The 15,529-nt window shown below is 45.3% G+C and overlaps 1 protein-coding gene across 3 annotated transcripts in view; it reads left to right on the top strand.

Moving 5' to 3' along the window:
- Positions 1 to 14,265, top strand: part of STPG2 (sperm tail PG-rich repeat containing 2) — a 407,840-nt gene extending 393,575 nt beyond the window's left edge. For 2 of the 3 annotated variants that reach the window (XM_073340746.2, XM_073340744.2), the window contains 2 exons: positions 10,218 to 10,341; positions 13,397 to 13,979. In XM_073340746.2, the coding sequence (XP_073196847.1) occupies positions 10,218 to 10,341; positions 13,397 to 13,431 (159 nt within the window). In that variant the 3' untranslated portion in view covers positions 13,432 to 13,979. The other variant, XM_073340745.1, reaches the window with a different exon arrangement.
- The last annotated feature ends 1,264 nt before the right edge of the window (positions 14,266 to 15,529 follow it).

Here is a 15,529-nt window from a genome sequence, read left to right as displayed (position 1 = left end):
TTACTCGGAAGTGGAAGTTTTGATACTGTCTGGTAGCTGGCAAGAACTGATGTGTGTAAGAATGCATGTTTCTTCAGTGTTGGTTGGACTATAGCGTGTTTGAAGGAGGAATCCTTTACTGAACAAGGCATAAGCTATTTCCTTCATTAGTGGCACCAGTTGAGTGTCTTTCGTCAGCCAGGAAGGGATTGGGACAGGTTCACAGATCTTGGGTTGAGACTCCTTTAGGATGTCCAGAACTTTTTGAGGAGTGAGTGTACTGAACTCTGGGATTTTAGGGGGCTGTTTCTTGGTCAGAATAGCGAGAGCAGATTCATGCTGTTTGAGAGCCTTCCCATCCGATAAAGTGAGCTGTAGCTCACGAAAGCTTATGCTCAAATAAATTGGTTAGTCTCTAAGGTGCCACTAGTACTCCTTTTCTTTTTCCCAAATGTATGTGATCTTTTCAGCAAAGTAGGCTGATTGTTCTTCCCAGGGCTTGGTGTTGGGTTTTGTTGTGGGCTGCAGGCAGTCAGGATTGATGAAGCAGTTTACCACCTGACTATCTTCCTGAAATGGGATTTGGGAGTTTCAGTGGAGGCTGATAGGAAGGTTCTCTTTGTCTGTAATACAACCTCAGGATAGGTGTGGAGAAATTATTTATGTTTCATCCTGTCTGTTTCAGTCTTTATTTTCCAACATCTGTGCATGACTTCCTGACCTTCTCTCTTCATCTTGTGCTGGGTGTCGGAAAACCAAGGAAATCTATATGGGTAATGAGGAGGAGGAGCTGCTTGGGGTGCGTGAGTGTGTTGACAGTCGAGGCTAGTCTATAAACATAAGGATTCACCAGATTGTTGACTTCTCCTCCTGAAGGTGGAGTGGTGCTGTTATTTAGCATGCTTTGGAATTTGATGGAATCTAAGGGTATGTCTAACATGCAGTCCGAGGTAATATTGAAGCATGGGTAGGCATACCTGGGGTAGTTTTATTCATGCTAGCACAGCTAAAAATAGCAGTGTAGATGCTGCAGAAGGGACTTCAGCACATCTGTACAAGCACCCTGGGGATCTGTTTGCCTTGCGTGCCAACACTGAAGCCCATGCTGCTATTTATAGCCAAGCTAGTGCTGGTAAACCTTGTGAAGGTTTGACTACCCATGCTGCAGTTACCCCTGGGATTGCAGTGTAGATATTCCCTAAGATGCTTCATGGTTGAATCAGAGTCTTTAGTCTTTCTTGCTGCCTAGGAGTGGGGAAACCATTGTCCTCTGATTAAATGAAGTTATGGTTTGTCCAAAGGATTGCCTGGGTTATGTTAGCCTCTATATTGACATCTAGTCTAAGACCAAGGTGAGACTGGCTGTGTGGGTTGGACCAGAGCTAACCTGTGAAAGTCCTAGGAGGGCAGTTGGGGAAATGAGTTTACGTTTGCCCCTTTGTCAACCTGAATGTTGACATTTCCAGGATGACAAGTCAGGGGTGTTCACCACCATCATCAATAAGATATCAGTGAGATCCTTTATGAACCATATACTCTTTGATGGTCTGTGAATGAGCATAAAATCTGTTAGCTGTGTCTCCGGTTTCCACTGTTAGTTAAATGAATTTGAATGTCTTACCTGCGGCATCTCCTTTGGATCTGATATTTGAAAAGAAGACTAATGCAGTGCTGCCTGCCTTCTTGACCTCTCTGGACTTGTGATGGGCCATGTAATCTAGGGGGATGAGGTGGGCTAGCACAGAGCTAGCAGTATCATCCAGCTGAGTCTCAGTATTGCTAACTATACTGCATCACTAAATGAAGTCGTGTATTGCTTGTTGTTTGTTGGTGATGGATCTTGCATTGTTCAGCATCAATTTTAGTTCAGATAGGTGTGTGCTGCCTTCTTGTGACCTGCACCTAGGTAATTGTCCTGTGCAGTGGACAAGTAGTAGAAGTTTGATATCCAGTTTCTTATGTCTGCTTTGCTGTTTCCTTGGATAGTTCCTCCCAGTTTCAACTGGAATAGGTGAAATAGTGGATTGTATAAAGGCACACTCCAAGAGGAATGGCTGTCCAGTTTGCCAAGTGCTACAGGCAGGACAGGTCTGTTGGGCCCTTTCAGAGGCACTATGAACCCCATCTGTTCCTGTGGTGGATGTGCTGGAAGCATGGTGACATAACAGCCATGAAAATTCTGATAATAGTGACAATAATACTTGGTAAGCATCAGTCGTAGAAAAGGAAGATGTTAATGGCATCCGACATCAATTTCCTAAACATAAGCCTCCGTCTTGTTGACATGACACTCTGTTGCTTTTACCTGCCTTCCGGGGGAGAAGACGGGAAAGGAGATGGTACTTATAATTCAGTAGTGTGTGGGAGTCACAGCTGTAAAAAAAATGTCCTCCAGACCAGAAGATGGGGGTGAAGGCTGGAAGAGTAAGGGCTGAGGCTTTGGGCTCCTTCCCTGTATGGCAGTAGAGCCTTTTGGGAGCCTTAGTCCCCAGGGTGGTTCCTGTGCTGAAGTGGAAGGGGGGCAGAGGGTTGGAAAAGAAGTTACAGCCTCACTTTAAAATTTTAGAAAATCTGTCTCATTTTCTGATTCCTTGATTAGAAAACAGGTGCTCCTGGCTTCCACCACTACACTCAATCCACTAGATACTTTTAGAATTGGAGAGTGGTTTGTTTCATGAGTTTTGTGAATTTAACCCAGCAGGATTTTGGCCGCAGGATCAGGCATTGAATCAACCACTGCTGCTTCACATGGAGATTAGGGTTTGTATAAAACCTGACTCTATGAAAAACCTCTGTCCCTTTAGCAGGCCCTCCCTGCTCACCCCACCCCAAAACTCTCCCACACACACCTGAACATCAGTTGTCTTCATGGGGACCAGCTTCCTCTCCACCAATATCCTGAGGTGGACTTTCAGGGGACAGTGGGTAGCTGCTACTCAATCAGAGGACTCTCTAGGTAGAGGCACTGCTTCTCTTGATCTTGAACAGGGTCATCGGAGAATCAGATGGTAGTATGAGTCCCCAACAGAGCAGTGGGAGGCAGGAAACAATTCTGCTCCTGCTGTCAGGGCTGTATAATTTCGTAGGAGCAGGTAGCACCTTGTAATCCTTTCCAAGGTCTTGTAGGGAACTCCTGGTGTGAAGGGGTCCCCTGAGTGCAACCTGGACTATGGGACCCTGAGTCTTCCAAACCCACCGATATATAGATATCTACAGGCTGGGACATACTTAACTGTGTTACATGAGTGATCTCCTAGCTGCTCATGAACCATCAATAGAGAGGCTCCAGCCAATTCCCCTCAGCTCCCCAGTCTTACGCACCAGAATTGTACCGTCTTGCACTGGTCAGAAGCTGGGCCAGTGTAAGCTCATTACTTGGTTCACCACTTCTTCATAAGAAAGTAGACATGCACCAGCCTTGTAACATGAGTTGAGATTTCCCAAGTATTTTAGAGAAACTCACTGGTAAGGGTAAAACATTCAAATAGTGGTGCATAAGGGAGGCACTTGTACCTTAAAACAGTTCTCTGTGTGGAAGGAGATATGTATTGTAAAAAAATAATCTAGTGCCATGTATCGATGTTGATTTATTGAGTATAGGTGGGAAACAATTAGATGAAAATTACATCAGTCAAGTGTAAAAACACTTTGGGCCAAACTCAACATTCATTTACATCCATGCAAGCATAGTAAACTTAGTGGTGCATGCACACACATGTATCTAAAGGCCAAATTCAGCACATTTTGGCTGCTGCAGAAGTGCAAGGGTATTACATATGAATACAGTGTTGCCTTTACTCAAATTGTAAATAATACCCACTGAAGATGTTTAAATTAATTTAAAATTCAAATACCAAAGCATTGTACTCTTTTACATCCACTAAGATTGCAAACCCCCAGACTTAGTTTCAGAGATATTTCTGATTTTTCATGGACTGCTTTTTGATTAGGCTCCTTTTAACAAAAGGTAGAGTGCAAACTCAGAGGGCCAAAGGAATGGTGTTCTTCTAGATGTACACTACAGAGACTGTTCTTAGTATTAATTTATTATCCAGCTGATGGCACTAACTTCTATACTCAAATCGGGAGCTTAGTTGAATACAGCATATTCAGAGTTAAACTATGGCTTAAATTACGTTATTAGAAGATTGACTTTTATGTGAATACAGTTGCTCAGTAATCCTGAGTTGTAAGCTGCACTTGATGTCCTTCTAAAATTCAGTACATTATACTGTATATCTGCATTTATGCAGTGTATATGTCTGTAGGGAGCCAGGGTGGCTCCCCTCCGAACCAGAGGGTAAAGAGCCACCCTCTCAGCCTGAGTGGACGGGGCCAGACCAAGCTTACGCCAATCCCCAGAAGGGGAGGGGTGGGACAGGAAGTACAAAGGGCGGGGCCCTTTGCCCAGTGAGGAGAGCACCAGGGAGGGAGACAGACACAGGCTGCTCCCTCGCGATCCTGCTGCTGACCCAGGGGAGGCCCTGGGCAAGGAGGAACCTGACTGGGAGGAAGGCCTGTGGCAACCAGGACTGCCAGCCGCTGAATACCCGGAGGATCTGGAGGGGCCCGGCGGTAGCCCGGGCCAGCGTGAGTCCGACACAGAGGGGGGAGCTGGAGCTGCCAGCAGCGGAATACCCGGACGAGCTGGAGGGACCGGAGAGACCCGCTTGAGAGACCGGGTAGGAAGTAGCCCAGAGGCAGAACTGCACCGTGGGGTTGGGGTGTTTGGTCAGCGAGTGCGGGTGGCCCCGCTGACCCAGCGGCAGGACCTTCGCCTCCTGCCACAGACTGGGCCCTGGGCTGGAACGCCGTGGAGTTGGGTGGGCCTGCGTTCCCCTACCCCGGCCAGCTTGCCTTGGGTAGCAGAACTGTGTGCTACAAACCCGTACCGGCGCCCCCCCGCCTGCGGGGCGCGCCGCAGACTCGGGCCGGCACACCTTCCCCGCTAATTCTGCAGTGCCCGAAAGGTGTGACTAAGGCCTGCCAGTGGGACCATAGCTCTCCAGCGCCCCCTAGGGTTTCGGAGGACCGACTGGAACCTGTCACAATGTCCAAATAACTTCAAAGCTGTAGACCTCATCCTTAGAGCCCAGGGCTTCCCATCGAACACACTGCTTGCATACCACACTGTGTGCTAGGTAACTCTGCTCAGGTTGCTGATGGCTGTGAAGCAGTTCTGGAAGCTGAAAACATCATTAGCTCCCACTGTCCTAACACATGGTCTCCACAGGAGAGGAGGACTTGGGTGTCAGTGGGTTCTCCCACTCTGGCCTGCATTTTGCATACTGCAGTGAAGAGACCCCTTCCAGAGCTGAGCTTTGCACTGCACCAGAATTGTGCAGCCCCTCCAATCCACTTTCACCCCATGCAGTAAGGAACCTCACTAGTTTCTCTGCTCTGGCTCACTTGTAGCCCTGGAAGCAGGATCTGTAGCTATATTTTCTCATCAGTTTAAGGATCCCTGAAATTCATGAAAGTCAGTCCAAAGCCTCTCAGCCGTACTCAGTATTACACCAATTTGCTGTCACACATTTTTGAAGTTTACTGTCAACCAAACTGGTCATGCACAAGCAGCAGCAGCAGAGCAGACTTGCACTGTTCTGTCAATGTGCCTCAGTTATCCAGTTTGTAAAATGGGTATAGTAATACTTATCCAACTTCCAAAGCACCTTGAGATGCTTGGATGAAACTTTTATAAAATTTAAAAGCATTATGAGAATTATTTAGGGTTGCCAGGAATCCGGTTTTTGACTGGAACACCCAGTCCACTAAAAGTCCGGTTGGCGGGGCTAAGGCAGCTGGCATGTCTAGCTTCTAGGCACAGGGATGGCCATGGGGGCTCCACGCACTGCTCCCACCCCAAGCACCAGCTCCACAGCTCCCATTGGCCGGGAACTGCGGCCAGTGGGTGCTGTGGGCATGGAGCTGGACATGCCGGCCACTTCCTGGAGCTGCCAGAGGTAAGCGCAGCCTTGCCAGAGTCTGCACCCCAAACCCCCTCCCACACCCCAACCTCCTGCCCGAGCCCCCTCCCGCACCCAAACTCCCTCCCGAAGCCCTTGTTACAACCCAATGGCCCCCTTCCTTAGGGGATTCCTTGGGGAGGCAAATTAGCATTGTATGTTGCTAATGCTGTTGCAGGTATTGCAAGGTATTTTGGGAAGGGTTAAAGGTATAAGTTAAAAGTAAAAGGTTCCTTTGCAGGTTGCAAGAGGCCAAAAAACCCCCAAAAACCCAGGTTAACTCAACACTTCAGCTCAGTCCGAAGATAAAATGCTGGCTTCAGTCCAAGGCCATGGCACTAGAACAGACTCTATGCAACCCAAAAGCCTGCAGCTGTATCTGTATCTCACCCAACCCCAGCCAACCATTAAAAACAAAACAAAACAAACAAAACAGCAAAAAGTGCAAAAACTAGTAAAAATGCAAAGGTCAGCAAATAAAAACATAACAACCCTAAAGCCAATGTGTTTTAAAAAAGCCTCAAAAGGCCAGTTTAAACTGGTACAGAGAGCACGGGCGACAAAGGTCCCTAATCAAAACACCCCCCAAAAAACCCAAAACTTAAAACCCTCCCAAAAGCTGAAGCAAGTCGGAGATCAACAGCGGACCCTAAATGGCCTGTGCAGGGGACAAAACTCTCGTCTACCCTTCCCCCTCTACTTCTTACATTACACCCAGGCTTGGCTAGCCTCTGGTCGTGCATGTGTGAGTATGAAAGTGTGTTAGGGTGGGGGCACTTAGGCTTCCTTCCTTCCTCCAAGTAACGCGGAAGTGTTCCCAGCACTCACTGCTGTTATTTGCTTAATAAAGCTTTAAAACATAGTCGCCTGGTGTGCTCCTTCACCTCCTCCCCTACAATCCTGTGGCCTCAGCCTGATCACCTGTCACCTCAGGCAGATTGGTAACATAAATCTGTCACCTCCTCCTGCACCCCAACCCCCTCATCCCAGCCCCACCTGAGAGCCCATACCCCCAGCCAGAGCCCTCACGCCCTCCCACACCTCAACCCCCTCCCCCAGCCTGGAGCCCCCTCCTGCATCCTGAACCCCTCATTTCTGGCCCTGCCCTAGAGCCTGCACCCATACCCAGAGCCCTCATCCCAACCCCCTGCCCCAGCCCAGTGCAAGTGAGTGAGGGTGGGGGAGAGCAAGTGGGGATGGAGTGAGCACCAGGTGGGGCCTCAGGAAGGGGTGGGGTAGGGTGTTCGGTTTTATGCGATTAGAAAGTTGGCAACCCTATGATTATTTGTTCTTTAACTCTTCTCATCCCTCGAATATTTTATGGTGTGGGCAGATCTGCATTCTCTCCTTCCCTCTATAAAGGGAGACGGAAACTAACAATTTAATGACTCTGCTGTTGACTTGATATCTCCCTACTGCGCAGTTGCAACTCAAATAGAGACAATTGTTTCCAGTTCAGTCATTTGATCCAATACAGTGACTATAGTTTTCAATACAGCTTGGTTGCTTCTTTCTAAAATGAATATTGAGTCACAGGATCTTTGTTGCTACCTCATTCATATGCAGTTGCTTGTTTTCTTTACTTTATTTCTCTGGAGCTTCCCCACTAGTTCTCTTCTCTTATTGGCTCTTACTACTTAATTCTACTTCTCTCCCACCTCATTTATTCATGGACGTTTTCTTTCATTCAGAATCACTTTCCTATTTGGCCACATTTACACTTTTTCATATTTGCTTATTCTCAAACAGTTGTGTCAGCAGATTTTGTTCACATAAATGCTGGACAAATAAGAGGGAATTTGCTATTAGTGGTGGAAGTACTGACTCTTGATTTATAAACATATCATTTATATTTTTGTGTTAGTGTTTGCTACTGTTTCAGTCATCCAGTCAGGGAACAGAAACAATACCATATGACTTAGGGGAACCAACCATATATGATGAATAATGACGATCAAACAGTTGAAGATATAGGTGAACTGAATCATTCAAAAGCAACACTTACACTGAAATATGTTTGCATGATGGGACAATGACAAATACAAATTAGTCAGTTTACAAATAACTCATTGTCAGGGTTCCCTCCCCACTCTGAATTCTAGGTTACAGCTGTGGGGACCCGCATGAAAGACCCCCTAAGCTTATTTCTACCAGCTTAGGTTAAAAACTCCCCAAGGCACAAATTTTCCCTTGTACCTTGGATTAGGTAATGCTGCAACCACCAGGTGATTTAGACAAACTCAGGGAAAGGACCACTTGGAGTTCCTACTCCCCCCTAATATTCCTCCAAGCCCCCACACCCTCTTTCCTGGGGAGGCTTGAGAATAAACAAAATGAACACAGACCAACCTTGGGTTTTTTTAGGACACTAAAAAAAAACCCAATCAGATTCTAAAAGAAACAGAACATTATTATAAAGAAAAAAGGTAAAAGAAGCACATCTGTAAAATTAGAATGGAAGATAATCTTACAGGGCAATCAGATTAAAAAACACAGAGGATTCCTTCTGGGAAAAACTTTAAAGTTACAAAAAGAAAACCAGGAATACACCTTCCTCTCAGCACAGAGAAAATCACAAGCCAAAACAAAAATAAGCTAACACATTCCCTTGCTAGTACTTACTAATTCTAATGGAGTTGGATTGCGTGCTTCCTTGATCTGTGTCTGGCAAGCACACAGAATGGAGAGACCAAAACCTCTTCCGCCCCACCACCCCAGATTTGAAAGTATCTTGTCCCCTTATTGGTCCTTTTGGTTAGGTGCCAGCCAGGTTATCTGAGCTTCTTAACTCTTTACAGGTAAAAGGATTTTGTGCCTCTGGCCAGGAGGGATTTTATAGTACTGTATACAGGAAGGTTGTTACCCTTCCCTTTATATGCACAGAAGAAAGGCCCCTGTTTGTAAAATATATCATTCACTAGAAATAGTTCCCCAGCTCTAGTCCCATGTATCTGACTTCATGACTCTGTAAATCTGGCTTTAGCTTGCTCCCAAGGTCAGAAATATTGGATTTATCCATGATGAAAACTTTTTTTCACCAATGGTTCCTATTTCTATGTGTCAGAGCTTTCTAGAAAGTTCCTAGAATGTTTAATTATTATGACCCTGCCTCTACTGATTTAAACTGTTCTAATCATGTAAAGGGATGTTAAAATGAGTTTAGATATAATCTACTCCTACTTTAAGGATCTTGTACACTGACAGATGAGTGTAAAGTGGCCTAGGTGTAAATGAGAATTAGGCCCTTCATTTCTGTCACCCATTTCCCTTGCTGCATACTGCAATTCCCTTTATTATAATCTTCCAAACTCCCTACTTTTTAAGCCACAGAAGGTTAAGAATGCTACTGCCTTTTTCCTGTTTCAGGGAGAAAGATCATCCCCATCCATTGTCACTTTAACTGACTTAAAAATTCAAAATTGCCATTATGGTCCCCAGAATCCTCTCCCAGATATCTTTGACCACATTCCCACCTATTCCTCTGCCCACTCACTGCTCCTCTGATCTCTGCCTCAGAGGTTGGGGACCCACATGACCCTCCTGCCACATCTATTTATAACCTCTGTCCTTCCTTCCCTCCAAGACAAAGAATTACTTCCTCCCTTGAAATCTCACCTTAAAATGATCATTTTCTCCTTAATTTATTGTCATCTTTATGCATAAAATATTTTGTGATGTTGCGCATTAGTAATGATGAAAACAAAAAACACCTGAACAATGGGATGCCCATATACATCTGAATTAACTCAGTCTTACCAAGCCTGATCCTGATCCTGCAAACATTTATTTATATAGGTGGTCCTGCAGTCATAGAATCATAGAACTGTAGGACTGGAAGGGACTTCTAAAGATCATCTAGTTCTGTTCTTTCCTCCTTCCCTTCACTCGTACTACTAAGACTTCCATCACCGTGCTCCACGATTTTTTTAAAAAAGGTTCCTAAACTTATGGTCCTTCATCCGTATGTAGACACCTAAATAACTTGCCTGATTTTCAGTGTTGCTGAGCACCTGCAGTTTCCAGGATTGTTTATAGCTCAATAATCCAAAATGGCACAGTGTAATAAGGTATTCTTAGCTGTAGTAGATAATGTTGAGTGCTTTTCCATACAGAAGCTTTGGATTTCCATAAAGAAGCTTTGGAGGAAGCAGTCTCTTGTGGCAAGCAGAATCTTTCTTTCCTAGGAAGTATATAAGCAAGATTATTGTAGAATTCTGCTCATGTATGCTTACTGTTGATTTGACTGAAATTCATATATTTATGTCTCCACAGCTAAGCCCATTGTTTAAGGACACTGTCCTGAAGAGAACATTTAATGCTACCTTACAGAATCCTGTTGCAACTCAGATGGACAACACTGTTTGCAAATATGAGGCAGTGCACCCAGGCGCACTTTGTAAGTCTGCTTAGGAATTCTTCAGTGGTGAATATGCTTACCTATATTACTAAAAGATTTAAGAGTTCATATTAGGTTGTTACATTTTCTAGTGTGTTCTCCAAATTACAAAACATATTAATTTTAACTTTATTTAATATGGGAAAAGACTGGCTTTTTATTCCACATAGTAAAGGAAGTTGGAAATTTGCAAATCTTCCCCTACATATTAATATTTGCACTCAAGAGGGTTGATAGCATTTTTGAATAAATATTACAGCGGAACACTGTACTCATAGTTAAAGCAAATTATAATTGTGCCAGGCATAGAAAGGAAAGTTTATTAGCTTTCTCCTTCCCAAATAAATATTTCCCTTACTCAGGGGTGAAAGTAAGTTAGAGGATTTACCGGTATGCCAGAGTCCTGAGCAGGGGGCATGGCCTCAACTGGAAGAGGCGTGGCCTCAACCGGAAGAGGCAGGGCCTTAAATCCCCGGGCCCTTTAAATCTTGAATTAAAGGGCCAGGGCTCCAGCTGCGGTAGTGGCGGCTGGGAGCCCGGGGCCCTTTAAATCACCCCTGAGCTACCAGCTGCATAGGCGCCTGGGAGCCCTGGGGCTCGGGGGCGATTTAAAGGGCCCAGGGCTTCAGCTGCCACTACTGCAGTGGAGCTCCGGGCTCTTTAAATCACTGAGGAGCCCTGGGGGCTCCTGGCTGCCACAGCTACCCCGGGGCTCTGGGCTCTGGCAGAGCTTTAAAGGGCCTGGGGTTCCTCTGTAGTAGCAGCTGCCGGAGCCCCGAGCCCTTTAAATCCCCGCCTGAGCCCTGCTGCCCGAGCCCTGGGGTAGCAGTGGCCGGGCTCCATCGGGGATTTAAAGGGCTCTGGGGCTCCAGCCGCTGCTACCGCCCTGGCCCTTTAAATGCCCGCCGGAGCCCCACCCCCACTACCCCAGGGCTTTGGCAGCAGGGCTCTGGTGGGGATTTAAAGGGCTGGGGCAGTAGCAGTGGCTGGAGCTCTGGGGCTCTTTAAATCCCCGCCAGAGCCCACCCCACCCCTCGGGCAGCAGGGCTCAGTCCGGGATTTAAAGGGCCCCGGGGGGAAGGGGGGGAGTAGCAGCGGCTGGAGCTCCGGGGCCTTTTAAATCCCAGCTGCAGCCCCGCTGCTGCTACCTCAGGGCTTTAAATTACCCTCTCGGAAAGCCAGTCCTGGTATGGCGCACCGGCTCTTACCGGTACACCGTAGCGGGGCGTACTTTCACCTCTGCCCTTACTTCTTTAGAGAAGACTGTGGAAACTACACATAAATGAAATGTAGGTGGCAGGCTTTTCCTAATACTAACACTGGATTGTACTCTGTTAATGTGATCACTTTTCAATAAAGGATTGTGGCTTTATTGCAAAGTCAGACAGAAATAATTGAGCTCTGACGGGCAAGTTGCTAAATTAAAGGTGAATTCAGTATAAAACAACGTTAACATTCAGAAATCTGACTTAAAGATATCTGCAAATGTACAGTGATCACCACTGAAAAGTAAGCATTTACCCACAGCTACCACATGACAGTACCTGAGACAAAGCAGCATTTTTCTATATTTAATATACTTTTATTTTATGTTCCAGTATCCAATATGTTAATGAATTATGACTTTGTCTCCTACCCCATTGTTAACAAGTTATCCAATATTTTGTTATCTCACTAAAAAGCACAACTTCTGAGGCTACTCAAACTCTGGTCTGTGGACCACCAGTAGTCCGTGAGCTCCATTCAGGTGGTCCACAGATAGTTCCCTCTAAGGTGCAACCCTGGGTGGCCGCACACGAGAGAATGAAGGGCCACCCACCCAATTAGTGGAGCCGCGCAGGCATGGCTCCACTAATTAGGTGCCTGGACCCTGGAGAAGATGCACATGTAAGCTGAAGTCGTGGTCTTGGTGGGGGGAGTGGGGTGAGAAGAGGGGGTGGAATTTGGGATGTGCAGGGCTGTGGCAGCAAGAGAAAGAGGTGACTTTCCCCAGCTCCAGGGCTGAGGCTGCTTGGGAGAGACGGCCCTCCTTCCCAGCCTCAGTTCTGTGGCTGCTGTGGCAGGGTAGAGCCCCCCTCCTTCTCACCCCAGCTCGGGGGCTGCAGTGGAGGAGAAAGGGAGAGACCCCTCTCCTTCCCAGCTTCTGCTCGGGGGCTGCCATGGCGAGGGAGAGAGGGCACATCCATCGCATTAGAAAGGTAAGGCTACTGACATTAAACTATGAATTAACTTAAGAACATAAGAATGGCCCTACTGTGTCAGACCAAAGGTCCATCTAGCCCAGTATCCTGTCTTCTGACAGTGGCCAGTGCCAGGTGCCCCAGAGGGAATGAACAGAACAGGTAATCATCAAGTGATCTACCCTCTGTCACTCATTCCCAACATCTTGCGAGTTGTATGCTTTAATTTGTAGAACAAAAAAAGTAAATTATTATTGTTTTTTTTATATAGTGCTTTTATCCAAAGTGCTTTACAATAGTTAGCTAACGGTACAAACAACATTTGGAAAGATCCTTAAGTGGTCCGCCGAGACCCTCAGCAGTTTTCAAGTGGGTCACGAAAAAAAGGTTTGAGATCCACTGTTCTAAGGGTATGTCAGGCCTCTACCCTATTAGAATCCCATGGGGAAGAAAGACTATGTAGGTCTGCATTCTTTCAGATGTACTTTTAAACAATGGAGTTTGGACGTATTATAGAGAAGATGTCATATAAGCATCTTCCCTTCATCTAAACAAGGTTTCAAAATATTTCCTTTGGGTACTTAGTTAACACAGCAAACGTTAAAACTGAGATTTTTCTTCCTTTTATAGCTACACTGTTAGAACCAGGCTATGCTGAACTGTCTCTCATCTTCTCCTTAATAGAGAGATCTGTGCAAAATATCTCCATCCAATGTCAGAGTGATTCAAACTGAGACAGGAATTAAAGTTTTGTTTCTGTGACCAGCCCACAAATGTTCAGTGAACATGGGGTAAAGTTAACACAGCTGGCATACTGGTGAACCTCCCTTCCCCCAAACTGATGTTTCTTGTTTTCTCTCACTAACAAATCCCAGGGTCCCCTCTGAAGATACCTAAGGAAAGAAAATGAGGTCCTGGGGCTTGTTAGAAGAGACATCAGAGGAAGGGGGGCTACCCATACGGTTAACACCTTGAAAGTTCAAGTTAATCAGAACCAAACCTCCAAGCAAACCTGAAACACTTCCAAGTTTTCAAACCAAACCATAGGATTTGATTCATCATCCCCTTTGTGAACTAAACCTCCATGGTTCATCGATCCCTAGTATTCCTACACTGCATTATCGCATGCATGCCTACAAGATAGAACATGATGCAACAGTCATATTGTGTGGCAGCTAAGTTTTAAAGGGCTGCCTATGCACTCCACTATTTTTGGACTGGATAGTCAACCATGACTAGACATTGTAAATGAAGAAGACATATATCCACATAGCATACCCCAAACAGCCCATGCTATGATGATTCATTAGTTGCCTAGCGTAGTGTTATGTGTCTCTTAAAGCAACTTGACGCAATAGAATTTTATGTTTCTAATAAGATGGAGAAAGTTTGAAAGGATTCCTTTAGTTAAGGTTTAGGAGAGTCAGACTCAGTGAACCAGATTTTTCTTCTTTTTTTTTCACACAGGCACAATCCAGCATTAGTGTCTATTAATGAGTGAATCAAGCTGAAAGTTCTCTTCCAAAGGAGTGCCTACATTTTAATGATGTCCTCCATCAGCTGCTCAGAGGAACATGATTGCTCTTATAACCTCCAGAGATACTAAAGCTGTTCTTGCAAGAGATCTTATTTAATTTCCCCCTCCTCTGTACTTTTTCCTTATTACCAGACATCTGTTCCAGTTTTTTAACTCATGAAGAGCTGACTGTCCTCTTTTTAAAGTACAACCACAAATAAAAATCTGAGATGAAATATTTGTTTCCTTTTGTCTTTTTTCTCCCTAGTCTCTTCTTTGCCAGGCACCAGAGAAGGCACCAAACTACAAAACGCTAGGCAATGTGAAACAAAAATAAAGGTGATGGCTGAGTTTTTGTTGTCTGTCCTCATCAGGATGAATTAACTTACAGCCTGATTGAGCCAACATGGCTGAAACCCCCACCACAAACAGAGAAAGGGGGAAGGATAAATCAGTGAGGCTCCCTTCAAGGCTGCTTTTCCTCAGAATATTTAAATGGGTGAAAGATTTGCCCCCTCCTTTCCACATAAGAAGTGGAGAGGCTGGTCCCTGAATCTCACAGATCCCTTAAGATATGCACAGATCTCAGAGAACCCTATGAGATACAGAGACTTCTAAATGAGACCCTGTACCTTTGCTGTTTCTCAGCTCCCACCTGTTCTCCTCTGGATTGACCTGTACTGACAAGGTTTCTCCTCTCAGCAGCTGCCTCTGGACACAGCGCGGGCTGTTCAATCTCAGAGTGCTTTACTTCTGATTGGATGTCTTATGTGGTTGAGATGCGGAAAGATGTTCATTCTGCCCTGCCCTCTGTCCGCATGCAGGTCCTTGGATCTCTGTTGCTGGAGGAATAGAGAGGATCGTGGTGTAGAAGAAGATGATTCCTACTCATGCCACTGAATGGATCTACACACAGAGCTCTCCTCTGTGCATGGAACAAAGGGTCATGACTGGACCTTTTGTTCATTTTTTAGTTATTCCTTAGTTCTTAGTTATTCCTTCTTATCAGTTATCGAGGACTGATTGCTTATTGCTCCTGAAAAAATGTATTCTGGTTTATAAAAGAGTTTATAAGCCTTGCGGATTATGACATAGCAGACCTTTACATCATGTCATTCCAAGTAGCATCGTGTACTTTTCCCCACTTCAGTTCTGACATAATTGTAGTAACCTCTGCCTCACTAAACTTATTAGTGCTTTGTACAATTTAAAAATGAGGAGCCAAGCTTTAGATGGCATTAAAGTGTAGTGTTTGCATTCTGGGAGTTCTCAAGATAGTGGCTGCTAAAATCATTTTGGAATTCAAGTAAGAACAAAAAGTATTATGGTAATCAGAATGACATAGTTTCAAGATATATATCTCACAAAGTTCCAGAGTTGGAAAATCTTGCAGTTATGTCATTGGCAAAGCCTACGAAAGCTACCAAACATTTGTTTCCAATTCTGTCTGTTTGCAAGATATTAGACCTTTAAACTGCTATTGGTCCTTGGG

The sequence above is a fragment of the Lepidochelys kempii genome, chromosome 4, assembly GCF_965140285.1.
Source record: "Lepidochelys kempii isolate rLepKem1 chromosome 4, rLepKem1.hap1, whole genome shotgun sequence".
NCBI lineage: Eukaryota > Metazoa > Chordata > Testudines > Cheloniidae > Lepidochelys > Lepidochelys kempii.
This window is presented reverse-complemented; position numbering and strand designations above follow the sequence as displayed.